At 41.1% G+C, this 26,747-nt stretch overlaps 3 protein-coding genes across 8 annotated transcripts in view; 2 read left to right on the top strand and 1 right to left on the bottom strand.

Moving 5' to 3' along the window:
• Positions 1–743: 743 nt before the first annotated feature.
• On the bottom strand, positions 744–9,814 carry FAM217B (family with sequence similarity 217 member B). 6 transcript variants are annotated; one of them, XM_086852826.1, is made up of 5 exons: positions 9,638–9,814; positions 7,820–8,072; positions 6,553–6,658; positions 6,381–6,466; positions 744–5,979 (listed from the first exon to the last, which is right to left on the bottom strand). In XM_086852826.1, the coding sequence occupies exons 2-5, from the start codon at positions 7,918–7,920 to the stop codon at positions 4,620–4,622; spliced, it is 1,653 nt and encodes a 550-aa protein (XP_086708952.1). In that variant the 5' UTR covers positions 7,921–8,072; positions 9,638–9,814; the 3' UTR covers positions 744–4,619. The 6 variants fall into 6 exon arrangements, with proteins under 6 accessions (XP_086708952.1, XP_086708956.1, XP_086708954.1 ...); XM_086852830.1 differs by having other exon boundaries at positions 7,825–8,072; positions 9,638–9,768; XM_086852828.1 differs by having other exon boundaries at positions 9,642–9,732.
• PPP1R3D (protein phosphatase 1 regulatory subunit 3D) lies at positions 9,755–13,723 on the top strand. Its single transcript, XM_023947515.2, has one exon. It carries the CDS (start codon positions 10,558–10,560, stop codon positions 11,479–11,481), a length of 924 nt encoding a protein of 307 aa, XP_023803283.1. The 5' UTR covers positions 9,755–10,557; the 3' UTR covers positions 11,482–13,723.
• Positions 13,724–14,536: 813 nt separating this feature from the next.
• Positions 14,537–26,747, top strand: part of SYCP2 (synaptonemal complex protein 2) — a 28,139-nt gene continuing 15,928 nt past the window's right edge. The window contains exons 1-18 of the mRNA XM_086852820.1: positions 14,537–14,553; positions 15,312–15,372; positions 16,896–16,940; positions 17,542–17,682; positions 17,928–18,058; positions 19,218–19,320; positions 19,865–19,889; positions 20,552–20,637; positions 21,483–21,571; positions 22,113–22,147; positions 22,755–22,897; positions 22,976–23,028; positions 23,242–23,287; positions 23,473–23,568; positions 23,943–24,003; positions 24,532–24,680; positions 25,469–25,543; positions 25,983–26,138. Of these exons, the coding sequence (XP_086708946.1) occupies positions 16,917–16,940; positions 17,542–17,682; positions 17,928–18,058; positions 19,218–19,320; positions 19,865–19,889; positions 20,552–20,637; positions 21,483–21,571; positions 22,113–22,147; positions 22,755–22,897; positions 22,976–23,028; positions 23,242–23,287; positions 23,473–23,568; positions 23,943–24,003; positions 24,532–24,680; positions 25,469–25,543; positions 25,983–26,138 (1,413 nt within the window). The 5' untranslated portion in view covers positions 14,537–14,553; positions 15,312–15,372; positions 16,896–16,916. The remainder of the gene's footprint in view (positions 14,554–15,311; positions 15,373–16,895; positions 16,941–17,541; positions 17,683–17,927; positions 18,059–19,217; positions 19,321–19,864; positions 19,890–20,551; positions 20,638–21,482; positions 21,572–22,112; positions 22,148–22,754; positions 22,898–22,975; positions 23,029–23,241; positions 23,288–23,472; positions 23,569–23,942; positions 24,004–24,531; positions 24,681–25,468; positions 25,544–25,982; positions 26,139–26,747) is intronic.

Raw genomic sequence — 26,747 nt, 5'->3', positions numbered from 1 at the left:
GATTACCGGGAGACTCCATTCCGTACTCCGGGAAAAGTCCAGTCCGGGTTTTCCAGATTACCGGGAGACTCCATTCCGTACTCCAGAAAAAGTCCAGTCCGGGTTTTCCAGATTACCGGGAGACTCCATTCCGTACTCCAGAAATAGTCCAGTCCGGGTTTTCCAGATTACCGGGAGACTCCATTCCGTACTCCGGGAAAAGTCCAGTCCGGGTTTTCCAGATTACCGGGAGACTCCATTCCGTACTCCGGAAAAAGTCCAGTCCGGGTTTTCCAGATTACCGGGAGACTCCATTCCGTACTCCAGAAAAAGTCCAGTCCGGGTTTTCCAGATTACCGGGAGACTCCATTCCGTACTCCGGAAAAAGTCCAGTCCGGGTTTTCCAGATTACCGGGAGACTCCATTCCGTACTCCAGAAAAAGTCCAGTCCGGGTTTTCCAGATTACCGGGAGACTCCATTCCGTACTCCGGGAAAAGTCCAGTCCGGGTTTTCCAGATTACCGGGAGACTCCATTCCGTACTCCGGGAAAAGTCCAGTCCGGGTTTTCCAGATTGCCCAAAATCCCGGATGGAATTTAATTGCCCGAAATTGAAGGAAAATTCCGTATTTTTATGGCTTCCTTTGGCCAGCAGGAGCCGGGATGTGCTCAGCTACCCCCTCCACCCGATACTGTATTTGTCTGGAATTGTCTCCAAGAAAATTCAGCGCCGCCATCTCGAGAAAAAAATACAACTCGGCAACAAACAGGGCAGTATCTCACTTTTAATGTAGCAAATATACCTTTGAATTACAAGATCACTTTCCTATGGAATTACTAGCAAAAATATTCACAAAAAGTTCAAATAAATAAGAATACATGAATACCAACATCAAAAGCTGGTCTGCAAATCCTCAGTTTAATCAAGTTCAGTTCTTCCAGCGTGGTCTGTTTATTTTTCAGATGAAAAACCACTAATGCAATGGGAGCAACAAAGGCTCAATACCTTTAAAATAAGGCAAAAAATAGTACATTCTAGGCAATTTCATACTGTAGAAATTTAAAGTATCAGCTCCAAAAAAGCACATACTGGCTGAAAAAACTGTCAAAATTCTCTCAGAATTCTAACAAGATCCTTTAAATAGCAAATACAAGGTAAAAGTTACCTCATACAACAATGAAACACAGAACAGACACGAACAGTGACAGGATGAGGGCACATTTCAGGGTCTGGAGCCAAACAGGACATTTCAGCCCAATGGAAACAGCACAATCCTCCCTGCAGCTCATCCTGCTGGATCCAACTGAAAACCAGGGGGGAAAACATGAAGTGCCCTCAGGATGAGATCCAAGTAATGGAAAAAAAAGAAACATAGCAAGAGAAAAACAGTATTGCTTTAAATTTCTTCACATGATGCACTAGAAATACATTAGCATTACTGAGGAAAAGAGTTTGTACACATTGGAGTGAAATTCTGTTTCTTCACATCTTCTAACAGGGTCATTTCATGAAAAGAATTGAGTTGTTCAAAGTCGATACTCATGTAACTGAAGCAGAGTCTGGCTGTTTATTTAAAATACAACCTGAGCATATTTGTTCTGTAGGTAATACTGCAGAACACTAAACCTTTACATTCTCTAGCAAAAATTTAAAAAAAAAAAAAAATTAAAAAAAATCACTGTTTAAATATCTCACATTACAGTAACCTGTTCTTCAAGAAGCATCACCAGTTCTAGGCTTAGATCCACATGATTATATTGCTAAACCTTGTAAAAAAAAGCTAATAGCCACACAAACACGGTGCTGTGGAAGTATCTTAAGTAATTCATTTTAAACTGAATGTGTTTCATGGCATATTTTTTTTCTGCTGTGTTCAGAAGTGCTTCTAAAGACAACATCCAGCAAAACAAAATGAAAGAAATATAAACTGTAGTCCTCTTCATAAAAGGAGCTCTTTTCATCTGTAGGCCCAGAACATGGTGAAGTTAAATGGAAACTGGATAAGACCCAGCCCTTGCAGGTCTGCTCAGGCCAAGAGCTGTTTGTTGAAGCAAATACAGAATTTCTGTTTCTGTGTAAGACGAGGGTGGCAGAAATATCAAATCAATGACAGAAATCTGACTGGTGTGATTATCACGTGAGACAAACTTACTTGGCCAATCCCACACGGAGCCCAGTGATGAACAAGATTTTCAGACTTCTTTAAAGTGCCATCACCACCTCCACCTGCTTCACTTTTTAGTCTCCAACGACAGACTGATGTCCAGACTATGACAAACACTACATCAAAACTTTCCTACCTCTGTGACAAAATACTTTTCCCAATGCCAATCACCTTTTCTCTGGTCACAGCTGATGGAAATGGGGTTTATTTACTCTTAAAGAAGATTATGCAAAATGTGCCTGTATCTACATGCCCTCCTTACAAGCCAGGAAACCTTCAATTTAGAAAATTTAGCATCCAGCAGTATTCAATGCTATAACAACATGCTAAGTTATTTACTGCATCTAACAGAATTTGTTTTAAGAAACTGCTATTCTGATTATGGTCTGGATCCTGCTCACCTCAGGTTGGGTGCTTGTAACAGTGAACTGGAACAGTGCATTAAAATCCTGATTATTGGCAAAGCAGCTCTCCTATTTTTCACTGCTGTTTATGTGAATCAGGAAAACTTGACTAAGGCAGACTTGCAGAATTTGGCCAGAGATTGAAATACTAGCACTGAGTGCAGGAAAAAAACCCCAAAAAACTAAAAAAGCAAAAATACATGAGGCTGGACCAAAACAAAAAGGTGAAACAGCAACACTGGGATGTGCTGGTCCTCTGTAGCTGCTGGTGTTCAGTCCCATCCTGAGTGCCACCACACCTCTGACAGCAAATTCCTCTGGTCTTTGAGCATCTCAGATTAAGTTTCACTTCAATTGCATAGAGCTGAATGTACATGCAACTACAATTCACATTAAGTGTAACTTTACAAATACTGATTCTGGAAATGTAATACTATTACATTCGTTTCCTTTACCAATTCAAAATTTCACATTTGGTCTCCAGTAGACTAGGAAAAAAACCACTAAAAATATTTCTTGGACTATTCCTGAGCAATGTTTTAATGTACTGTAAAATACTCTACTTTATTACTACATTTCTTAATATTCTCACTTTTCAAACTACATATAAATTCATGCTTTGAAATTTTACAAAGCTGAAGATCTGGTAGGCACAATGAAAGATAGAAACAGCTAAGCATCTTAAACCAAGATGAGCTCACCAAGAGAAGTGCAATTTAGCTATATACATAATGTACTCTTTAGTATTTGCTACTTTTTCATTTTCTATCACAATGTGAAGGATCCACTTGCAGAATCTGGTCCATCAGACCTCAGCTCACTTCTCATGAAGACTGGGACTGGTGGCTGAGGAGGAAAATATGCTGACTAGGATTTTAAAGTAAAAGTAAAAAACATTCTTTAGAATTTCATCTTAACAAGATCCTGACCCCAGCTGTTGTGATTGATTTGAAATTGTAACAGTTCAAGGGACACTTCAATATTCTCTGAACTGTCCTTTGTATTTTCCTGTATCTCACAGACACAAGAGAAGACAGAAGGCCCAAGAACAGGACCCAATCCTGGTTGTACAATTTCTGTAGAACATTTCCCCATCTCACCTCCCTAAACTTTAAGAAGCCAAGCTAGACTGGACCACAGGATAAGTAAGAGTCATCTTAGATGACTAAAAATAGGTATCTTCTGTATCAAAATATATCTTTACTTGGACTTACAACATCCTTTAAATTCTTCCCCTAAGAGTCTGTTTTTTATGTTTTGAGAGGCTACCAGTTCTGAAAACTAAGCCATGCAGTCTCTGCTAAAAGCCTTAGTTTGCTCAAATATATCCTTGTGCAATTTGAAATTTGGTCATTTCCCCTAAATGACAAAAAGCATCAAGGCCTACAAAATTAACTTCCAGGAAAGCTGTCTGTAAACACAGTGAAGATTCCAGGGTACAAAAATACACATTCCATTTTCTTAATGTCATTACTGAAGCTGTCTGGTCCCTAATACTTTGTCTTAAAAATAATTCTTTCTGCATTAAAATATTTCAAAACATTATCTCCATTCTTCTTCTCTTCAAAAAAATATCTATTTCATCAAAAAAATCCAATTCATCATCTTCTGTGAAGAATTAACTTTGCATAGATAACAGGCTCCATTATTTTATAAAAACCACCACAATCAAACCTGACTTACAAAAAGAACATCTTTAAAAAGCACAGAGAAAGAGCACAGGCTCTATTCCCTCCCACCCAGCAGGGTAAGTACAGGGAGCACTCAGACTTCAGCTGGTGCAGACAGGACGTTCTACACTCCTCTAAACTTCACACTGTGCTATTGTTATCTTCATTGAACAATTTATAAGTATTATAAATATTTTTGAGGAAATGGAAGACATTTGCCTTTAGGGAAAACATTTCCTGCTGGCTTAAGATCAAATCTATAGAAATGAGCAGTGCTGACTCAGAACCACGTGTCAGGAACATTTTTCTCAGGATCTTCCTATGAAGTAAAAAGATTCTTCTGCACTGGCCAGATGCTTTTAAACAGTCAAGAAGCATCAACATTCACTAATGAATTTTCCCTCACTGAAATTTGCGTGGCGTTTGCTTCGTGCCGTTTGTTTTTATTTTCCTGTCCGCTGTTGGTTTTTTAGGAGGAACATAATTGCTGGCATTGCCGTTTTTCTTTGGATTTGTACACGTGTATGTTTTTAAGCCTTTGATGGGAGCAGCTGCACCGTGGAATGCTGGGGTTTGCTTAGGGGGTCTGATGTTACCAACACTTTGGATTTTAGAGCTGCTCTCGGGGGGCTGCAGACTGAGCAGCTGCTGCTTTGCAGCTGGTTTCTTTTTCAGTTCACTCCTTCCATCACCAGGTTGCCTGTGAGAAGATGCTGCACATGGCGTTCTCTCAGGAAGTTTCAGGTGACCCGGGTGGGAACGCACCTGCCGAGTCTCCTCAGAGGACAGCTCTGCCCTGTGACCCAAACAGCTCCTGGGCAGCCTGGTAGCACTTTCCTGGGGCATTCCCTGCCTGCTGGGCACAGGGCTGAGCAAGGCTTTGCCTTTCCCGGGGCTCTTGAGGGCACGGGTGGAGCCGGGGGCAGTCTGGGGCCGGCCTTTGGTGGCTCTGCCCTTCTCGCTCTGCACCGTCTGCATCTGCAGCCACTCCAGCTGCACCAGGCGCTCGATGTATTTCTCCAGGGATCCCGAGGGCTTGGGGCGGAATTCGGTTTTCCCCTCCACGTGGACAAGGATGGCCAGCTGCTTCAAGTCCCAGGTGTTGAAAGGTGGTGGGAGGAAGTCGGGGTAGTAATATTCGGATTCTTTAAATCCCATTTCAGGGATGTGTTCCAAACAAACTGGGTCGATTTCTTCAGCTCTGAGGATGAGTTCTGGTGGTGTGCAGGGAGAGGGGGGAATGGGAATCCTTTCTGAGTCAGAGAGGTCACTGGCACTATCATCTTCAGCATCTTCTTTAATAATTTGTACCGACTCAAAATCGAGAAACATTTCACCTACAGATGCTTCTTGCCATTTTGAAGAGCCTGGACTGGCTTCAGCAATGTATTCTTCATGGTTCTTTCCCAACTGTTCTTTTTTACTGCAATAAAAATGCTGCACTGGGACATCTTTAGCCCTACAGAAGTTTTCTTGTGTGCTGCCCTTTGTGCCAGGGGGGATCCTGTGCAGGAAGGATTCATTTTGCCTTCTTTCTGGGGGACTCCTGTGCAGGAAGGATTCGTTTTGCCTCCTTTCTGGGGGACTCCTGTGCAGGAAGGATTCGTTTTGCCTTCTTTCTGGGGGACTCCTGTGCAGGAAGGATTCGTTTTGCCTCCTTTCTGGGGGACTCCTGTGCAGGAAGGATTCGTTTTGCCTCCTTTCTGGGGGACTCCTCTTTGGTCCTTGTGCACTGTGCACTGAGCTGCAAACACTTGGGATCCTAAAGGAAAAGGAAGTTCATGTCCTGTTAGAATGGTCAATGCCTTTGAACAGCAGCTTACAAAGGTCTTTCCACCCCTTCAAGGACAGGGATCTCCATGACTGAAGCTAAAACTGGCACAGAAACTTGGTAATGAGGCAAAATCAGTAACTGATGGTAGAGATAACAGTGCCTACTACTGATTGTTATTTTTTTAATGATTATTATTATGGTTTTGCCATAGAACTCACTAAAGCAGGATAGCAAGTTTCCATTTTGATAACTTAAATTTACTGTTCTCATAAATGCTGAACTCTGTGCCACTGAAGTCACATGCAAAATACAGCAGGTACAATTTCATCACAAACATTTTGTATACCAGTTTGAAATGACAACCAATTAAACAGATAACATTAAATTACCTTTTTGACTGATTACTGCCATCCAGCTGGTTCCTTCCCTTCTTAAAAACACTTGGTTGGTGACCATCTTGAGTGTCATGGGAAATCTGAAGGGATATAAAAGTTTGTGATGTTATTAAGAAGCTGACTTAGAGTAGGTACACTTTTTATGTTAGAAAAGGGGATTATTTACCTTTTCAATGGCACTTGATACATTTTTGCCTAATCTTCCAGGAGGAGATTTCGCATAAGAAATTGGTTTATTTAGTCCTTTGGTGCTTGGATGGCTTTTTCCATTACTGTAACCACAAAGGATGAAACAGAATATCAGATATAAATAGCAGCATATATGAGTGTCAGAATGGAAGTACAATAAAAGCATAGAGTTCAACTGAGTTTAAAGAAGGGTTGACTGCAGTTATTCTTAGACTTAAAGTTCATCAGAACTATTTTACACTAAAAATGCACTGCTGTATTTTTAATATTATTAATGCAAAAGTGAGTAATTCTATCAGATGATATAATAATAGAATGTAGCCCTAATATAGAATCCTCTGTATGAGGATCTCAAAGCTCCTTTGGAGATAATAAATATTACAGACTAGATATTTAACCACTGATTTTTATAGTACCTGGTAGGTGCCTCTATTGCAATTTACCAAAATTAATTATAAAGTACAATATGAAGGTCACTGCAAGCCAAATCTTGCTTGTCTTTTCCATTTGCATATTCTCAACAAAATTTAAGGGATTATTCCTTTGAAGATAAGGAGTGGAAGAACAGGGAGCATAAGGTTTCTGCTGGTATTAATACAAACTATTTCACAATGAAGGCATAAGAAAATTCCCTGTTTCATATTCTAATGGAGTTGTGAAAATATTATTAAGAGAAAAAGCTCATATGAAAGCAAAAGGAATGGCATTACTGATCTGAACAGCTTAGAACTAAAACATGCTTCCTTAATTAAACCTACTACATTTCTGTGTAAGCACACAGAATAAATAAATCAGCATATTCTGTACAAATAAGAACAGTGTTTTCTCTACAAACAAGAAATATTAGTGATTTCCAAATGGAAAGCTTTAAAATATCATTTCAGAACAGGAATAATCAAACTGTGCCCTCCTGTCTAATCTAGCATGACTGCAGTTCAGTTAATCTGCCAGGCTGTACATCTTGCTCTCAGTTTTTATGTCAGTAGAGTCAGATTTTGTTTTTAAAAACACATGATTTCACAAACTCAAGAGCTTATAAGAGAATGAAACTAAGTCCTGTGTCTCCAACATTGCTGCAGTCACCTCTGTGACCTTGTGACCTGCACGATCATCCTGCACAATCATTTCTGTCGCTGGCATCAGGGGAGAGGATGGCAGTGGGAACAGGACAGCCAGGCACTTATTAAGTAAACCCAGTATGCTGACATTACAGCAACTATAAAAAGAGAAATTAATTTCCTTACTTTACCATTCCTTTGTGGTTTTCATTGGTGTGGCTGTGGCTTTCCCTCTGCTGTGTCTCTCTGTGCAATAATAAGGGATATTCCTGAATGCCTGGTCCCATTATTCCTCTTTCCAAAGGGTATCTGCACCTTTACTGTTACATAATCTTCAAACGGCTCCAGTCTTTTGGCTTTGCAAGACACAGTATATCCAATGCAGACATCCCCTCGTCTTGGAGATGCTGGCGACAAACAAAATCCTCCCGATGTGATTCTATTTTTAAAGCAGTAAGATAAACATAATCAGCTACCAAACTGCACTGGAAAACAGTCCCCTCCCCCAGCACTCACTTAGTGAGAAGCAGCATTGTTCAATTTACTATTCCCAATCCGTGGATATACCTGAGGGTACAGCCGTGCTCCCAGAGCTCCTGTGCAGTGTCATGTGCTCATCCCCATCCCCGTCCCCATCCCCATCCCCATCCCCATCCCCATCCCCATCCCCATCCCCATCCCCATCCTCATCCCCATCCCCATCCCCATCCCCATCCCCATCCCCATCCCCACCGCTCAGCCTGCGCAGTTCCAGGCGCTGCCTCAGCCTGGGCGTCACAGCCCAAGGGGGTGGGTGTTCCTGCTCCAATTTATGGAGAGCAGATGATCAACCCCCTGCGTGCTGTGCGAGCTGAGCTGTCCTTTTTGTGTCACAAAACACGCTCTTCCCATATGCATATGTGCAAATTTTATATCCAATACTTCATTTTCTTTTCTTTTTCCAAAACAAATGTATCATCAGCTCTTACTAAAAATACCCAGAGCAGGATCCATTGCCTTCTTTTACTTCCTAAGAACTGCATTCCCGTATCAGGGAACTGCACGGTTCCAGGGGTTCACAATGGTCTGCAAATGTGACAGGTGACAGACAGCTCTTCTGACCCCCCTTTATTTCTATGCAGTGCTGTTTATGTTTTTACTGTCGTGTTGATATCCGTATCTATTTACACTTGATCCCGTCCTATTCTTCAAACGCCTCCCCGCATCCTGTCCCGGCCGCGCTCAGCGGAGCCGAGCCCCGGAGCCCCGGAGCGCCGCGGTCCCGCACCCGGACGGGGCAGAGCAGCGGCTGCGAGGGGCCAGCGCCGGGATGGGGCAGTGCCGGGATGGTGGCAGTGCCGGGATGGTGGCAGTGCCGGGACGGTGGCAGTGCCGGGATGGTGGCAGTACCGGGATGGTGGCAGTGCCGGGATGGTGGCAGTGCCGGGACGGTGGCAGTGCCGGGATGGTGGCAGTGCCGGGACGGTGGCAGTGCCGGGACGGTGGCAGTGCCGGGACGGTGGCAGTGCCGGGATGGGGCAGTGCCGGGACGGTGGCAGTGCCGGGATGGTGGCAGTGCCGGGATGGTGGCAGTGCCGGGACGGTGGCAGTGCCGGGACGGTGGCAGTGCCGGGATGGGGCAGTGCCGGGATGGGGCAGTGCCGGGATGATGGCAGTGCCGGGATGGGGCAGTGCCGGGATGATGGCAGTGCCGGGATGGTGGCAGTGCCGGGACGGTGGCAGTGCCGGGATGGTGGCAGTGCCGGGATGGGGCAGTGCCGGGACGGTGGCAGTGCCGGGACGATGGCAGTGCCGGGATGGTGGCAGTGCCGGGATGGTGGCAGTGCCGGGATGGTGGCAGGCTGTGCCCTCGGCTATAGCAGCAGCGCCAGCAGGCGCAGATTGTGCCCGCAGCGCCCGCCGAGCCGGGCCCGCTCCGCTCCCTCCCGCTATCACCGCGCTCCGCAAGGGCCGCTCCGTCACTCAGGGGCCGCCCCGCATTCCCCGGCGATCCTCGCCCGGTACCTGCCCGTACTCCGCGTCCGTCGCCAGCGGCAGCAGCAGCAGCGCAGCCCGAGCGCAGATCGTGGGGGCCGGGCCGGGCTGGGCCGGGCCGGGCCGGGCGGGGCGGGGGAAAGGCCCCGCGCCTGCGCCGCGGCTGTGGAGCGGAGCGGCCGCCGTGAGGGCCGGGGATCCGGGGCTGCTCCCGCGGCCGGGCTGCAGCGGGGACCGCGCCGCCCATGGGCGCTGTGGCGGCCCCGAACGCGGACCCGTCCCCCGCCAGCCACGACACCGAGCCTGGTGCCGCGCCCGACAGCCCTCGCCCGCCTTCCAGCCTCTGCAGCAGCCCCGGCTCCTTCCCGCCCGACAGCCTGCAAGCCTTCCCCGGCCTCGACTCGCCCAGCATCCAGTGTGACAGCCTGGAGTGTGCCGCCTGCTCGTGCTGCTGCTGCCGGAGCGCGGGCTCGGCCGGAGCCAGCGAGGACAGCCTGCAGGCCCCTCTCGCCCGGGGCTCCGGCTCACGGTGCTTCGGCGCTCACCGCGCCTCCAGCGACCTCTCCGACAGCCTGGAGTCCTTCATCCAGCACGACAGCCTCCAGTCGCTCTCCAGCCTGGGGGTGAGCTCCTCCAGTATCAGCGGTGATAGCCTTGAATCCCTTTCCAGCCTGAGTCTGGGGACCACCAGCGATCTCGAGCTCATCGGCCACTGAGTCTGCCTTCAGCTTCCCGCACAACGCCTTACTGCTGGCTCTGCCAGCTGCCCTGAGAGCTGCCAGGCTTCTGCCCTTCCTTCCAAGGTGTCGTTGTTCCAGGTGATCCTTGCTGCATCCAGTGCAATAACCTCGGACCTTACTGTGGCTGACATTCTCAAATAAAGTGATCCAGAGGGATAGTGTTCATTATTAGCTGCAGTGTTAACGGTGATTTTTTGTCAGCAGTTAAGAATGGAAGTGCGTGGTCCTCCGAGGAATCCCAGCTACCTCTCCGATCTCTATGAGAACATGTTAAGGGCTGAAGGAGCAATGAGACGAGGGCAGCAGCAGCCCCCAGCAGACCATACCAGTAGCAACAAGACTTTTCGGAGCAGTGCCCCAGCCAAGGAGAGCCCCCAGCCAAATAATCATCCGAACAGCGCCTCCTCCAGCTGTGACCCAGCCCTGAGACCCATCATCCGCCGCCGAGCGAGGTCCCTGCCAACATCACCAGAGAGGAGGAAGAGAGCAGCAGTGCAGTGTCAGAAGCCCAGCTTCCAGAGCCGCATGAACCGGGTCAGGTTTGCTGATGCTTTAGGCTTGGAGCTCACTGAAGTGAAAGTCTTCCAGACTGGGGAGGATCCATCCATCCCTTTGCACGTCCTGTCCAGGCTCTCCATAAACTCAGACCTCTGGTACAGCAACTTGAACTTGGAATTCAGTATGCAATGTTTGGTCCCTGACTTCCAGCAGCCTGCAGATTGTCTGGATTTCTCATCCCGACTCCAGGAGCAGCAGGTGTGTCTGGAACGGGTGACCAGCTCAGATCTGGGGCTCAGTGGCACCATCCAGGTTCGGAATGTTGCTTTTGAGAAGCAGGTGTCTGTGCGCTACACCTTCAACCAGTGGGAAAGCATCCACGAGGTGTGTGCTCGTTGGGACTGCAGCATCCCAGAGAAAAACGGGCAGGATCAGGTTGATGTGTTCACTTTCTTTCTTCCTGTGCCTCCTTTTCTCCTTCAGCTAAGCACTCTTGTCCAGTTTGCAGCAAGGTACCAAGTCAATGGCCAAGAGTACTGGGATAACAACAGAGGCAAGAACTACACCCTCAGCTGTCAGACTCACCCCCTGAAGATGCCAAGGGAATGTGAGGAGAGCTGGATCCACTTCATCTGAACAAAGGCAGTGGTGCTGAGCAGCTGTCTGTGGCCTTGGTGGCACTCTGTCCCTTGGCATGGCTCTCTGCTCCTATGGAAACGGTCTTCTTTTTGAAACCTGCCAAACCTGGCCAAGTGTCCCAGGGCTGAGAAGCAGCCTGTGGGTGGCCTGTACAAACTGCTCTAAACCTCTAGGAAAGTTTAAAAGGCCAAAATCTGTAGTGAGATACAATCATAGAAAAGCCATGTGAGTTTTTTGAGTGCATGAGTCATTGCAAAATGGTTCCCAGGAATGCTGTGAGGCTACCAGAGGGCAAAACAACATGTTTCTTGTTGCTAGTGATACTCTTGGTTGCATAGAACGTTTCTAACAGATCTCTCTTACCATTTTCTACTGTTTGTTTTCTAAGTGGACAGTGTGGCTTTACTGGTTTTGTTTCTAATTTTGTTTATATTACTTCACCAAATCAGGGCACTATTCCATTTATGCATAGTTTGGATGACAGACACTGTAGGGAGTACTTGTATTTATATACATAGGTTATTAAGGCTGTAACCACATTAAATATTTCCAGTATCTGAGTTGGAAATTAAATGCTACTGTGAGCAAAATGTACATGAAAATGTGCCATCAGCCCCTCTGTTTCTTTTACTTGGCAAAAAAAATGGCAAAAAAAATGAAAGGTGCCTTTTCTTATCTCCTCCTTGCAGCAGATGTGATTGTTACCAATGTTTGTGTGAGGCAGATCTGCCTGGGGAAATTCTCACCTTTGTCTATTGATGCCCAAGTAGGTTTTTCTCAAGGTGGTGGTACAAGAACTCTCTTTTCCTGATGCACCTGCTTTTACTAAGGGAAAAGGATCAATTTTTGATTTGTGTTGCGAATGCAGTTGAAGGTCTCAAAACACTGTATGAATGCTTATGATTTTATCACTGTTACTGGTAAAATTATAGATTAAGAAATTGATATCACATAAATATATATATAAGGAAAAGAAATAGTACAGGGAGTGGGGTACAGAGGCTTGGAATAGCATTCAGAAGTCTGAATCACAGTTGTTCCCCAGTGTTCCAGAACTACTGCAGAAGTAGCTTTGACTTAGTTATTTAGCTGCTTGCCATTGTAAAACAGTTGAACTCCCAAGACTGCAGCCTTTGCAACACAAACAGCAACTTGAAAGCACTTAATTTGGTAAACTGCTACTTCCACAGACTCATAAACAGAATCCCTTCTGCTGCAGGGAGAGCACAGGAACACTGTTAGACCATCTTCCCGTGCTTCTTGCTCTATTGTTTTTGTTCTGTGCTTTTAGTGTGGTTTAAGATTTGCATTCTGGGGAAGACTGTCATGTGCTAGTAAATGTCAGACCTGAGTGTCCCCTTGGCCAGATTTTGTAAAGCTGAGGCTGTCAGGAGAAAGGTTCATGCCAGATATAGCGCAGTGTGAGAGGGGCGGAGAAATGAATGTCTCAGCAGTCTGACTTGGGCTTCTGCTGTCTTCCTTCCACAATCTCTCTGGGTATTGGCATGTGCAAGGTCTTGAATACTAACTACTGAAGCATTATTCCAAGTTTCCTTTTGCTCTCTGTGCTGGTCTGCACTGCTGAGGAAGATCTGACAGTTCAGTTCCTGCCAGTGCAGTTCTCTGGCACTGCTGGCTCAGTGGAGCAGTGGAGCTGAGAGCCTTCTCCAGGTTAAGCTGCTAAACCTTCACACCAGTACTGGTGCCTATCACAGCAGAGCTGGTATTTGCACTTAGGTTTCCTTGCCACACTCAGTAATAAACATCAAATGGCTTCTGGTTGACAAAAATGGGATTAAGCCATTTAGTGCTAATATGCACCTGTTGTGAGGGTAAACTTACACCACATTTATATCTTCTCAGGACAACTTGACTACTTGCACTGTGTTCAAATTGAGCACTTCCCTTATAATGAGGTTTTTCAAAAGTGAATTCTTCCACAAGGATTATCACCATATAATGCACTTTTAAAAACATGTATTTATTATTGTCATACAGTAAATGAATGTCTAGTAGTCCACAGTTTAAAGGTTCTTTCAAGCATGTTTTTTTAAAGAAACATGAAATCCATGTAAATAAAAAGGGGTTGTACATTACACAGTATAACAATGAAGCACATATGCTGGACAAAAGGTCCAGCAGTTGTAAAATTGCAAAGTGCTTAATTAATTTTAAAAAGCAATAATAAAACTATGGCTATTGTAATACAGAAGATTGAAATAAAAGCTTTTCAAAATTTTCTGTTGTTTCAGTCAATGGTAGTCGTGTTAAGAAAGCTCATGAAGAAACTTAATGTCAAGTTGTCACAGAGTAACATACTCTGGAAAAGTAATGTGGGTTTGAGTTACTAAAGGATGTACAGGATATAAAGATACATGATGAGTGCATGTATCTGCAAAGATGATGGAGCTGCCACCTCTTACATGGAATCTGTTGTCCTTTCACCTCAAAGTTCTGTGCCTGCAGCACCTGCAGGATTGAGATCCAATTCTGGAAAAAGGCTTGCTGCCACTTGATTCTGGGAAGGGGAGGGGAGGGAAGGGAAAAATCTGTTTAAATACTTGGGCATGTCTGTATTAAGTTGTTCAAAAATGTAAGGTTTTATTTAAGAAAATGATAATTTTTTTCTGCAAACATCCAGCTATCAGGTTTATCTTACAGGTTGTTAGTGTTACTTTTAGTATAGCTGGTATTTTTACATTTAGTTTCAAACTCATAGTTTATTTATTTTACAAAGAAAAAATTAAATTGCAAGTTGTAATCACAGTAATATGCATCTGCAGTCAGTAACTACAGCACTTAATGTAGTGTATCATCAGTTGTACTTTACAGCTGGTAAAGACTTGGAACTGCAAGTCAAAGTGATTATTCATTTGGCAACAGGAGTCTAACGTTAGGGCTGACTTCTTTCACAACTTCTCTCTCCCTGTGATCTCAGATGTACAAGTATTTCAGCTGATACTTGATATTCAAACTGCTGGTATCAACACTTCTGACCCTTCACCACAACAGCAGCTGTCCCAGAGATTGAAAATACCTTGGCTGGCACAATGTCTTTAATTAACTGTAGTAAGTATAAATATTTATTGTAGTGAATAAGAGTCTCTGTAAATAGTGCTACCCTACCCTAAAGAGATTTGGTTCCATTTTCTCTGGTGTTTTTACACGTGCCTGAAATGACTGTGGCCAAATAATTTCACTGTTGGTTCTGGTCTGTTTAATGCATAACTCAATGAAACTTCTCTCTGACTTCCCTTCTGCTAAATCAAACAAAATAGACTAATGTTACAGAATGAGAAATGAGCTGAAGTAATCTCGGTGTAGATTGCAGGAAGGAAAGTGCGTGATTCACTTCTGGAATGTCTCACTTCTCTTTTGCTGTAGAATGAGTAAGGCTGGACAGGCTCAGCCTCTGTGTTTGCTCATGTGACTGGTAAGGGAAAGCATCAACTTCAAATTGGCTTTGATTATTTCTGCTTTGTATGGTGAAAGTACACTTCAGGATTCAGTTTTCATAGAAAACTTCTGATGCTCCAAGTTCCTCATGCAGAATTTTGTCCTTAGGAGGTTTCTCAGTATAGCTGTTTTACAATCTGCTTCAGCACTGCTCACTCCCAGCTCCTCAGTGCAGATACTCCACTTCTCACACCACTTGTCATTTTCTTGCATTACAGTGACATCTCGTGGTATTTTAAATACTTTCTCTGCAGGTTTTTCAGGGTCTTTTTTTGGGGTTTTTTTCTTCTTTTTTCTTTTATAGTATTGAGTTTTTACCTTTCTTATTTCAAGGAATCAGCAGTTTTATTTTATTTACAATTTTTCTGCAGGTTTACCTGCTGTGAAAGGTGACTTCTCTCCTAGATGCTCCACTATTGCTGCTTATTCCAGGTATGAATGAAAACACTTCTCGATACTCTTTTGGAGTATGATAAATTTTATCATCTGTATTTATAAATATGACAATAGATACACCAGTACCACACCAGTACAGGTTAAGTTCCTCTTTGGCAATGTCGTATTCCATTTAAACACACTATCCAGTACTGCTGGATTCCATTTAAGCACATTATCCAGTGCACTGCTGGATTCTATTTAAGCACATTATCCAGTGCACTGCTGGATTCCACTGGAGCACATTATCCAGTTCCCTCTGCAAAATAAAGGCCACAGACACCAGCCGAAGCCCTTTGCCCACAGCACGTCTGTAACCGAGCCTGTCTTTGCGCTTACTCGGACAGTGAAAACGTTTCGAAATTAAGCATAGGACTGGATTGCAGTGGTTAAGCAAGTTCTGCCCAGTAATTTCTATGTGTGCGCGGAAATTGGTTCTAAACAGCTGTAGAAAAGGCACTTGGTGGCGCGAAGGCAGCGCCCGCCGCGCTGAGGGCGCGCAGCGCCGCCCCCCGCCATTGGCCCGCGCGCGCGCTGCCGGGCGCTGATTGGCCGGCGGGGCTGGCGGGCGCTGAGGGGCGGCCGGGCCGCGCTGAGGGCGGCCGGGGAGCCGGGGGAGGCCGCGGGGGGGCTCCTGTGTCGGAAAGGGAGTTCTGGTTCCTCCTCAGGGCTGTCTGACCGGGCCGGAGACAGGAAAGCTGTGAGGTGCCAGCCGGCACGGGCCTCAGCGGAGGCCGTTGTGTTCTTGTGTTGGAAAAAGTAATTTAAAATAACCCTGTATTTGTTATTTCTCTATTATTTAGTACAGGAATATCTAGGTTGTGTTCCCAGTTAATGTTTTACAGAAGTCATTCCCTATCTTTAATCACTATTTTTTTTGTCTGTATAATGTCTGGAATGGGAAGACCAAAGCTGCAGGTTGTTGTCTTCACATTGGTTGGCTGGTTGGTGTAAAATAATTCGTACAAAGCATGAACAGGTTCGTTGCTTTTCTTGTATGTTCGACAAAGCAAATATTTTGCCTGCCCTTGAGTACTAAGACAATATTTTCAGCAACCTCTGTTACCCAAATCTTGCTTTTACCTGCTGACAGTCACTTTGGAGCCCATCACTGTGTGTATAATCATGAAGTCTTTTCCCTACATTGTTTATCATATTTAAATAATTGTTAAATTATTTAATGTGTTAAATTATTTAATCTACCATTTTATGGTGAGGCCTTTATGGAGTTTTGCTGAATAACGTGGTATTGACCTGTGCTTTTTCCTTGCTGGGAAATCCTGAGGGTTCTCTCAGGTCCTTCTGTGCCTCCAGTCATGAAACTGGTAATTTCTTCCTCTCCTTTGGTTTAAGCAATTGTTTATCCATGCAAGACAGTTTTCTTGTATCCTCAGGTGTTAAATAACATTTACATAGCATTTATACACTGACAAACTGTGGAGTTTGTAATGGAGTTTGACTGATTCCCAGTGTCTTCACAAAACCTCTTTAATGTGTGATGATTGTTTTCTCTTATACAGCTGAATTGGTGAATTGCAAAAATGCCACTGAGGAATGAGATGCAGGTATGTGCTGATGGAGCAAGATATCAGTACTGATTATTTTAATTACTAGCATTTAATTGTAAGGAAAGTCTTCAGTGTGGCTGTGTGATAGGAAGAAATTTTCTTTTGACATGGCTTAGTGCAAAGTAGCTGGGTGGAAAGCAAGAGGAACTGGAGATTCCTACTGATGAAAATAAATCATATGCATTTGGCAGAGGTTAATCAGCTGAGGTGATACTTAAGATCAAAATCTTGAAATCCAGTTGTAATTGATTTAGAAGGAATAAAGGGGCAAAATGGATAAAGTTGCTGAGAAATGTAAAATACTAAATGTACCAAGTAAGGGGCATTGGTACAATAAACACTTCTGTGGGAATTTAGTTGTAATATGAGGAAACAAAAGCCAGTCAAGGCAAATAATTAAAATCTCAGTGCATAAGTATTTACAGAATTAATGTATTAGATAGGGATGCTCTGTAGTTAAGGTTTTATACTTATTTGTGATTCAGAATATTTGCTTCAAATGCAGCAGGTGATTGTATAAAACTTGCATCATATCTGTGTTAATTAGATGTATCAGTGTTAAGCATACAGTAATACAGCTTTGGTATATTGCTTACAGTTCGAAAAGCTAGTTGATGAAGCTACAGTAAAAAAGGATTTCCGATCTTTGGAACAATTTCTGGCCACAGAAGAATGTGAAAATGTCTCTCATAAATGCAGTAAACAGTTTGTCAACAAACTGGACAAGCTTCTGTGTTGGGTAATGTAATCATTGCATCAAAATCATGTGCACCATCTTTGGAAGAGGGTAAAAAAATATTTTTTCATTTGGCTTGGTTGACACCAGCAGTTGATTTAAGAATCCAAAATAAATTTTATGAATGAAATCTCTCCTTCAAGCTGCAGTTAAGGTGGATTTTGAGAACAAAAAAGGCATCTGGTTAATTAAATATGGGCTCTTGTGGGACTTCACACTAAAGCTTATTGTTGTAATTTTTATTTCAGGCACTTGACAAACAAGAAGTCAAAATCATTTCTACTTTACTAAATGCTGTTCAGAAATGTGGGGAAAAAATCATCATAGCAGGAGAAGATGGGCTCCCAGCAATGATAAAACACGGTCTTGTTGGAAGGATAAGTAAAACCATAAAGCATCTGTGAACTTCTAAATAAACATATAAACATGAATAAAGTGCATAAGCAGTGCTTCAGTGCTGAGCAGCTCAGTGTTTGATTTGGTCCTTGACTGGGTCAGAATTAAGAATTTCCAATAACTCTGCAACAAAGATTGTTCATATTTAAGTGTGCTCTGTGAAGTGACCCCTTATAAAGGGGTCTGCTGCTTTATCCCAGTGCGAGTTTTGCAAATCATGTGATATATAATTAATTTAGATGTGCTTACAGCAGTTGAAGCACAATAAACAAGATGATATATTTTCATGTGCTTTGTTACATTGCTTTTAATTCAAGAATTAGAATTTCTTGGTGCCATTTATTTTTTTTTTTTGTTAAGTCCCACAGCAATGATTTTGTACCTACTCTTTCAACATATTTTAGTGCTATTCTGATTATTTGGTGTTACTTTAACCTGCATGTTAGATACATTAGTCATTCGTAACTCAGCAAAAACTGAACAACAGACACCACTTCCTTTCTGCTTTCACCAGAGATTTCACTGGAGAAAATTAATGGCAATGTCAGATGAGAGCTATTGCCTTGTCAGATGGATCAATTGCCTTCTCAGCTGCTTTAATAATAAACAAACAATAAATAAACAATAACAATAAAGCTGCAAATAAAAAATAACTGTTGATCTATGCTAAAACTACTGTAATTTATTGAAGTTGAGGTTGTCTTAGATAAATTCCATTTAAAGTCATGTAGAACTCATTGTCTTTTCTTGTTTTAAAGTTACTGAAGCCCATTGCTTTCTTCAGTGGTATGAAATACATTACAAAAAATAAACAAAATTGAATAACAAACAAAATCTTTATGCTTGTATTCACACCACCAAATAACACTCTTTCACTCAGCTATTATCCATTTTCAGCTTTTGTCTGTGGTGGCAGGTGTCAAAGTAGATCTCCAGCTTTTGTGTTAAAAAGTCCTTAAAATCAACTAATTTTGTTTAGCTGGAGTGAAGAATTTCAGTCTGGGGCTAACATCTGCTCAGCAGAGTGGGGATGCTGTTGTTTTAATCATTGTAGATTTTGTGTAGTTTTACATAAGTATAATACAAACCATTGTCCTTTTCCAGGCTATTAAAATAGATTCACCTTTTTTTTCTCTTTACATGGTCAATTGGTTCGAAAAGTTAAAAGGAATTTTGGTCCTCAGAGGAAATGAAGATAATGAAATGCTTACAAATCTGGCTGAAGATTTCTTCATCATGCTGCTGGTAAAAATACATTGATAATAACATTTGTCAAAGTAATTGTTACTAGTTTAACGATAAAAGGACTTTAAATATGTTTCTATTTAATATCTTCCTAAAGTTAGCATTACAATGACTTCTGAAATAGATTATAAATAATTTGGTTTAAACAGTTTTCTGTATTCATACTAATTTCTGTTCATGGCTGGCATGAAATGAAGTTAAAAAACCAGTAACAGTAAATACTCAGTGAACAAAAAAATGTTCATCTTGATCAAATTTTGGTTACACCCATTATTTGTATGCCAACCCAGTTTATAAGATCTGTGAGTTTTCATCTCTTCATAAAAAATATTGTCATTGGTGAAATAATTTCAGTAAATTTAACTGAAATATAATTTTGGGAAAACACACTTGTTAATAGAGATCATCTTCGATTCTTTGTTAAGGACAAAATAATTTCAAAATCTTAAATGCTTTTTTGATTACTTCCTTCAGGTACATGTTGCCTGATTTTTTTATGCTGTAATATTTTCTTTATCAAAATTATTTGGATTTTTTATTGCAGGTTGTGTGTGATAGCAGACCTGAAGGTGAGCTTAAAAAGCAGAAATGGGAGTTTAAAATGTCTATTTCAGCACGCACAAAGGACCACTTTTCTCATTCATGTGACCTCAGCTTTAGTTTGAGGTTTTGCTGTGGACAGATTTCCTTGTAACTTGCTGTTGTCAGTAATAAAAAAGCACAATAAGTCTCAGAGATGGCAAATTAAGTGAGTTATTCCTAAAAAAAGTTGCTTCTGTGGTCCTGTCACAGCTCAGCACAGCCCAGTGATCCTTCCTTATTGACCTTGTCCTTGTGAATGTCACCCTGCCTTTACCCATGTGGCACTGGAGAGAAAGTCCCTGCAGACTGTTTGGTGTCATGATCAGAGTGAAAGATTCATTTCCTGGGCTGTGGGGAGATAAATTTCAGTACCTGAGTTGTATCTCAGAGAGCTGAGTTATAGGATTGACCAATTATATTTAAAAATTAATAATCTCCTACCCAGGGGAATTACACAGTGATGCACAGGAATAGAAACATGGTTACTATAAATTGAAGTAACTATTCTGTTTTACATAGCACTAATCCTGTATAAAAGGACAGACACTGTATTTTCTAAATGAAAATTAATCCTTTCCCAAATGTTTATGAGGGGGCACCCTAATATACTCTTGACAGCTCTTTGATTTCTTTCTTTCCTTTTTGTTAGGTAAAATGCAAATACTAGAGAACTTTGTTCTGAGAACATGTTCCCTCATCACTGATACAAGAATTAATATTTATGTTCAGCAGGAGGTAAACATCCTTCTTTCTAAGCAGCAGTTTCCTGGTTAGTATGTTAAAAGACTTTGTGGAGACAGTTATTTAACTGTGCAGATGCCACAAAAAAGAGAATATTGTAGTGCTCTAGGATCAGAAGGACTGTATAATGTTTCTCTGGGAACATTTGTTGTTGTTTATATGTTGGGGCTGTTTCAGATTACTTTTTTATTTGTTTGTTGGGTTTCTTTCAGAGTAAATTACAAAATAGTGATATTAAAGTTATTGGTGAGGAAGCTGTATAAAAGCATAGGAAAAAAATGTGCTCTACAAATTCTAGAAATAGGATTAAGATTGTTGGTTGCAAATTCTTTAGTCACTTGCAGGAAATTTGCATTCCCTCCAATACACTCCAAATTTCTCCTGTTTATTTTAGCATCCTCAGGTTGTCAGGGGAATTTCCCTCCCTAAAGAAAGGGAAAGTTACCAGAAAAAAGTCTTCTGTAAAGGCTACATCCCCAAAAGAAAGGTTTTTAAATGCTAATTTAAGGTATACTTTAGCTCAGCAATCAACTGCAGACAGAACTCTGGCTTTGGAAGACTTTCTGTATTTGAACCTGCAAATAAGAAACAACTGTTGAACAGCTACTGTTCCCAGTGAAAGTAATGTAATTTATTGAGACTGTGGTTGTTTTAGTAAGATAAATACTATTTAAAGTCATGTATAGAACTCATTGTCTTTTCTTGTTTTGCAGTTACTTAAGCCTGTTGCTTTCTTCTGTGGTATGATGTACATTTCAAGGGCCCAAAATAAGAATAACTCAGAGTTTAACAAACTTACTTTATATTTAATCTTGCTCCCTTTTTTTCACTCTTCTTAGGTAATAAAAAAACTGAATGCGTTGCTTGACAAGATGCCTCGAGATGCCAGGAAAAAGATGCTTTCTACAAAGGAGATGTTACTTGTCATGTAAATGATCTTCAGTATAATTTTTATATCATTCCATCATTTGGAATTTGGAGTTGGAAGGCTTAGTAAAAACTAAGCTGTTGTGCAGATTGGTCCCTGTGTAACTCAACTTCTGCACTTGCTGTTGAATTCTCAGTTGTAGTGGCTGTGGACATGTATTCTCATGGGTTATACTCCATTAGGAGCCTCAATTTTCCTCTTTCCCAGGAAAGAATCAGGCTTCTCCCCACCCCAGTTGTCATAAAATTAAATTAAACTCCTATTTGTAAAGATGTGCTTAAAGCACAGTGAATCAGTCACTGGAAGATTGGGCTGTTCACACTGGAAATTGTTTTACAACACTTCAGAAAAGCAAATAGAATCAAAGTGGTATCTATCAGGTAATTAAGGTCCCCAAGAAGTGCTCCCAGAGGTGTTTACTCCTTGGAGGTCTTACAGTTCCATGGAATCAGTGTCTCATACACTGAAAGTTTATAACAAACCTTTCCTCTGGGCCTTGTGTTGCTGTCACATTTTGATGGAATGTTCCTTTGTTTGGCAGGGGTGAAATGGGGAGGACGATTCTGGATGCTGGAGGTGAGCATGGGACTTAATTTAGTACTGAACTTCTTAAAAATTAGTTGCAGACCCATTTAGGAACCAGAGGAGGCATTTGAAGGCTGCAGAATGTTGTGGTTAGAGTGATCTGAAAAATACAAATACTGCATGAAAACAATCTGCAACCTGGAATGTTTGTGTGTTCAGTGTATGGAAAACTCATTGACATTTTTGGTTTTCTCTAGAATAAAAGTTTTCAAATGGGAAAAATGATAAAGAAGTTAATCTTTGAGGCTGTGAGCTGTGACTATGAGTAGTAGTCCTGTAACTTCCCTCAGGGATCACTTCAGTATCCAGCAATTTCCCAGCTCAGAGAGATGAAAATTGAAAGCTTCTCTCTCTTGTTTAAACACCTGGTGTGGCTCTGACAGTCCTGGAAAGTTGGGTTGGTTTCATTTTGAAAAATAACTTGTTTAGTCATCATAATTCCCATACTTCTTTTTCTAATTCTCCTTTATGGGTTACATATTTGGGTCTAATGGGGTCTAGATTATGTTCAGCACTGCTTATCCCAGTTTCCTGATAATATTTTCCATCTCAGTAGTTATTTAAATCTGCTCTTGCTGTGAATTATGTTATGCTGCAGACTATGACATGCAAGCAGCCATCACAGAAGCCCTGTGCAGAATGGTGTCAGAGAAGCAAAGGGGACTTCTGGCCTCCCAGTGGTTTCCCATGGAGTTTGTGTCCACTGCATTTAAAGGAATTAAAGATTCGGAGTTTGAGACAGTAAGTCACATGAAAAATATTTCCGGGGAGGGAAACTTCCATTTTACAATTCTTGAAGAAATTTCTATGTTTTAATAGGATTGCAGAAAATTTCTTAACCAAGTGAATGGCATGCTTGGAGACAAAAGAAGGTAAAACTGGGGGTTTTTTTATGCTAATATATTTTCTTTTCTGGATTTTATGTTGTGATTAAATTTCATGTTACTTCCTTGGGGTAAAAATCACTGCTGGGATCATTAAGTCTCTAAAGTTTGTGAAAACACAATCCATTTGCTATATTCAGATCTGCAAAATTTATTTTACAGCATTGTAGAATACTTGAAAAAAATATCCTTTTCTTACAGGGTGTTTACATTCCCATGTTTATCAGCAGTTCTTGATAAGTATGAGGTAAGGTTTTCTGCTTTCTAGTTAAGAAAAAAATAGAGATAAACTAAGAAAATTACTTTTTTTCAGAAGTATACAAATAGGCATGGACTGAAAGTTTTTCAAGGGTTCAGACCAACATGAAGCTTCTTAGCTGATAGTAATGTGTTGTCTACTCTTACTGTTTTATATTACTCTTTTTGTTTTAGCTCCAGATACCATTGGATGAAAACCTGGAAGAGTTTTGGATTGATTTCAACATTGGCAGCAAAAGTATTTCCTTCTATGTGGCAGCAGATGATGCAGTAAGCTGAGTTTTGTCTCCCACTGGGTTGTCCTGAGGCAGCAAATACACATTCCTTGGAGTGTGTCAGATTTTGTTTCCCCATGTTCAACATGTTGAACTTATTTGTGCATTCTAGTGTTGATGGAGCTAAAAGAAATCCAGATTTGTTGATATTTAGATCAAATAATTTCACAGTAATTACTTCCTAATGCTGTTTGGGATTAGTTTAACATGTGCATAGTGAGCAATGGTGAAGCACAAGTTCCTGTCACTCTGTGTAACAGAGGTTTAAAAAGTTGGAGATTTGTCCTCACTGAATTACTTTGATCACTGGATTTCTTTTAATTATAATATAGTACTTTTCTATCTTTCAAAATGTATTTTTCATTTAAGGATCTTCAGTGGGAAACAGTTATTATACGAGATGATGATGTCAGCATGTACAGCCTGGAAGGTATTTGAACTCCAAATTTTTGTTGTATTCTAACTTGGATTTTCAATCTAATTTCATATTGATTAATCTTAAAGTACTGACTTAATTCTAGCAAAGCAGGATTCTCAATTATCTCAATTATCAAGGATCTGTTTTTATCAGGAACAAAATTGCACTGCAGTGACTGTACTTTGGACATGCAGGTGTGATTTTAGGAAAATAGTTTAATAATCATGTCTTAAGAGTTATTCCATTACAAAGTAAGGCATAAAACAATGACAAGTAACAATATTCCTTTTGAACTTGTTAGAACAGTAGCCTGTAATTTGTCTGCAGCTATAGTAAGTAACCTTCAAAGAAAATTCTGTGGAATAATATACAGAATAAGTATTTCTAAAAGATTACATTTTGAATTGTTTTACTAATAAAATTACTGTAGATTAGATGGAATTAGTACCTGAACCGAAGAAGTGTCAAGTGTTGACAAAGATTATATGAGATGCTGTTAAATTGAAATCAAGCTGCTTTTCAAATTTTGTCTTTGTCCAGAAAAAGATTCAAAGAAATTATTAACAATTGATCTAAAACGGCCAATGATTGTGGGCACTATTGAAGGAGGGAAAGTTCTTTTATATTTTGATTCTATCTTGGAAATCAAAGATGTGACCATAAAGATTTATGGATTTCATAAATGTAAGGTAAGATTTAAACACTTTTTGGAATAGTTTTTAATTGATTCAAACTCAATGTCTCATTGCCAACACAGTTCCAGCTGTGCTTATTGGTATCTCTCCATACCAAGAGTTTCTCATTAACATCACTGCTACAGAACTGCATCACATGTTAAGCTTTGGGGAAGATGCTTATTAAGTACAAGAGGAAATGACCTCAGGTTGCACCAGGGGAGGTTTAGGTTGGGTTTTATGAAAATCTTTCCACTGGAAGGGTTGTCAAGCCCTGCCACAGGCTGCCAGAGCAGTGCCATCACTGGGGTGCCATCACATGAGGATATTGCACTTGGGGATGTGGGTTAGTGGTGGGCTCAGCAGTGCTGAACTCCGTCACCTGAAATGGTTCTTTTATTCCAAGATTGAAAATGAATTGCAACAAAAATTACCAGGCTGGAAAGAGAATGTCATATTTTAATGTCAAATTTTGCATTTAATTTTCCAGACACATGACCTGGTTCTTGCAAATACTTTAAGAAATGATTCATGAGCTGTCTTGTTTTGCAGTGCAATTAACACTCATGAATTTATTCATTTAGTAAAACATTTTCAGCAAGCTACACCTTACTCCTTGCTGCTTTTAAGAAACTGCTTTGTCCTGAAGTCTGAGTGACTCATGAGGCATGAAACTGCTGTGAATTTGTAGAATCTGTTTTTCTCTGTAATCTGATTTCAGACACTTTTGATCTCTGACTTAAATATTTTGTTTCTTGTTTAAAAAAAGAGCAAAGTGTCTATTTTGACATATCCCTTTGCAGGATTTCAGCAAGAAGCAGTCTGCATCAGTAGCCAAAACAACTGTCCACGTTGTCTTTGATGAAAGTGGATCACAGGTATTCTACCTTAGTGTGCTGAGGTGGTTTCTTGGGTTTGTATAATTAGTCTGATTATTCAAAATTTATAATCATCTCAGCAAAAACAAAGACTTTAACATATCAATAAATATAGATAAGTCCAAAGCCAGGCAAGCAGTGTCTAGTATATGTGTATTGGTTTTTGGGGGAGGTATAATTATCTAAATTGTAGAATAAAACAGACAGATATGCACAGGACAAGTTGTTTTATATATGAAAAAAACATTTTTATAACAAAAATAGCAATTAAGTGGGAAGTTTTTCAAACTAAAAGGCTTTAACCTGAAGTTTATCATAATCTCCAGTGAGTGATGTGTTACTTAGGGTAAAGAAGTTGCTCTGTGTGTTTTTATAAAAATAAAACATTGTAAAATCCAAATATTGTATACAAATTAAAAGAAATTAAAATATTCTACAGGTTCTGCGACCAGAAAGTCTGTTGTCACCAGGTTTGAAAGGAAAATCTGGAGAAGAGGAGAAGCTCAGTAAATACAAAACTCAGCAACCTCCTGGTAGTTTGAGGACTCAGAGTAAAAACAACAGCCAAGAAAAACTCAGAGGTGATTCCTCCAAGGTAGGTAGGATTGTCAAAACAAAAAGGAGTAGAGAGAAAATACATGTCAGTTTAAATATTTGTAATATTTAATAGCCTAAACCACTTCTTATTTGACAGTTGGAACTGTAATAAGGGTTTGATTGTTTTTCTTATGACTTGACACTAAGCTATAAAAATTCTTTTGCTAAAAAATTTGTTAGTATCTTGAAACTACAGTAATGCAACAGAAATAAAAAGGAATTGTTAAAGATCTTTAGACCATGCTCTGGGATGCTCTGGGAATTCCCTTTAATGAGAAGATTTTGAGGATATGCTCAAATGTCCCAGTATGTAAAAGTCAAGTATGGCCATAGAGACTGCTGGGGAGGAGCTAAGAACTGAAACTGTTACTGTGTCTTCATTCTGCAGCAGTGGGTGTCTTGCAGTAGTTCATAAAGCTGCTTAGTTTGTAGCTTTGTCCAATTGCTGTCCAATGACAGGACTTCATTGAATTAATTTAGAAAACAAAAACCATGAATCACAGTTTAAAAATATTTTGTCGAAATATAACTGCATAAAAATCATGTTACCTTCTGCAGCAGAAGCAAATGACATTCCAGTAATGGAAAGTGTCAAGAGACTCTGGGC

The sequence above is a fragment of the Cyanistes caeruleus genome, chromosome 16 (assembly GCF_971803275.1).
Source record: "Cyanistes caeruleus chromosome 16, bCyaCae1.hap1.1, whole genome shotgun sequence".
Taxonomy (NCBI): domain Eukaryota; kingdom Metazoa; phylum Chordata; class Aves; order Passeriformes; family Paridae; genus Cyanistes; species Cyanistes caeruleus.
This window is presented reverse-complemented; position numbering and strand designations above follow the sequence as displayed.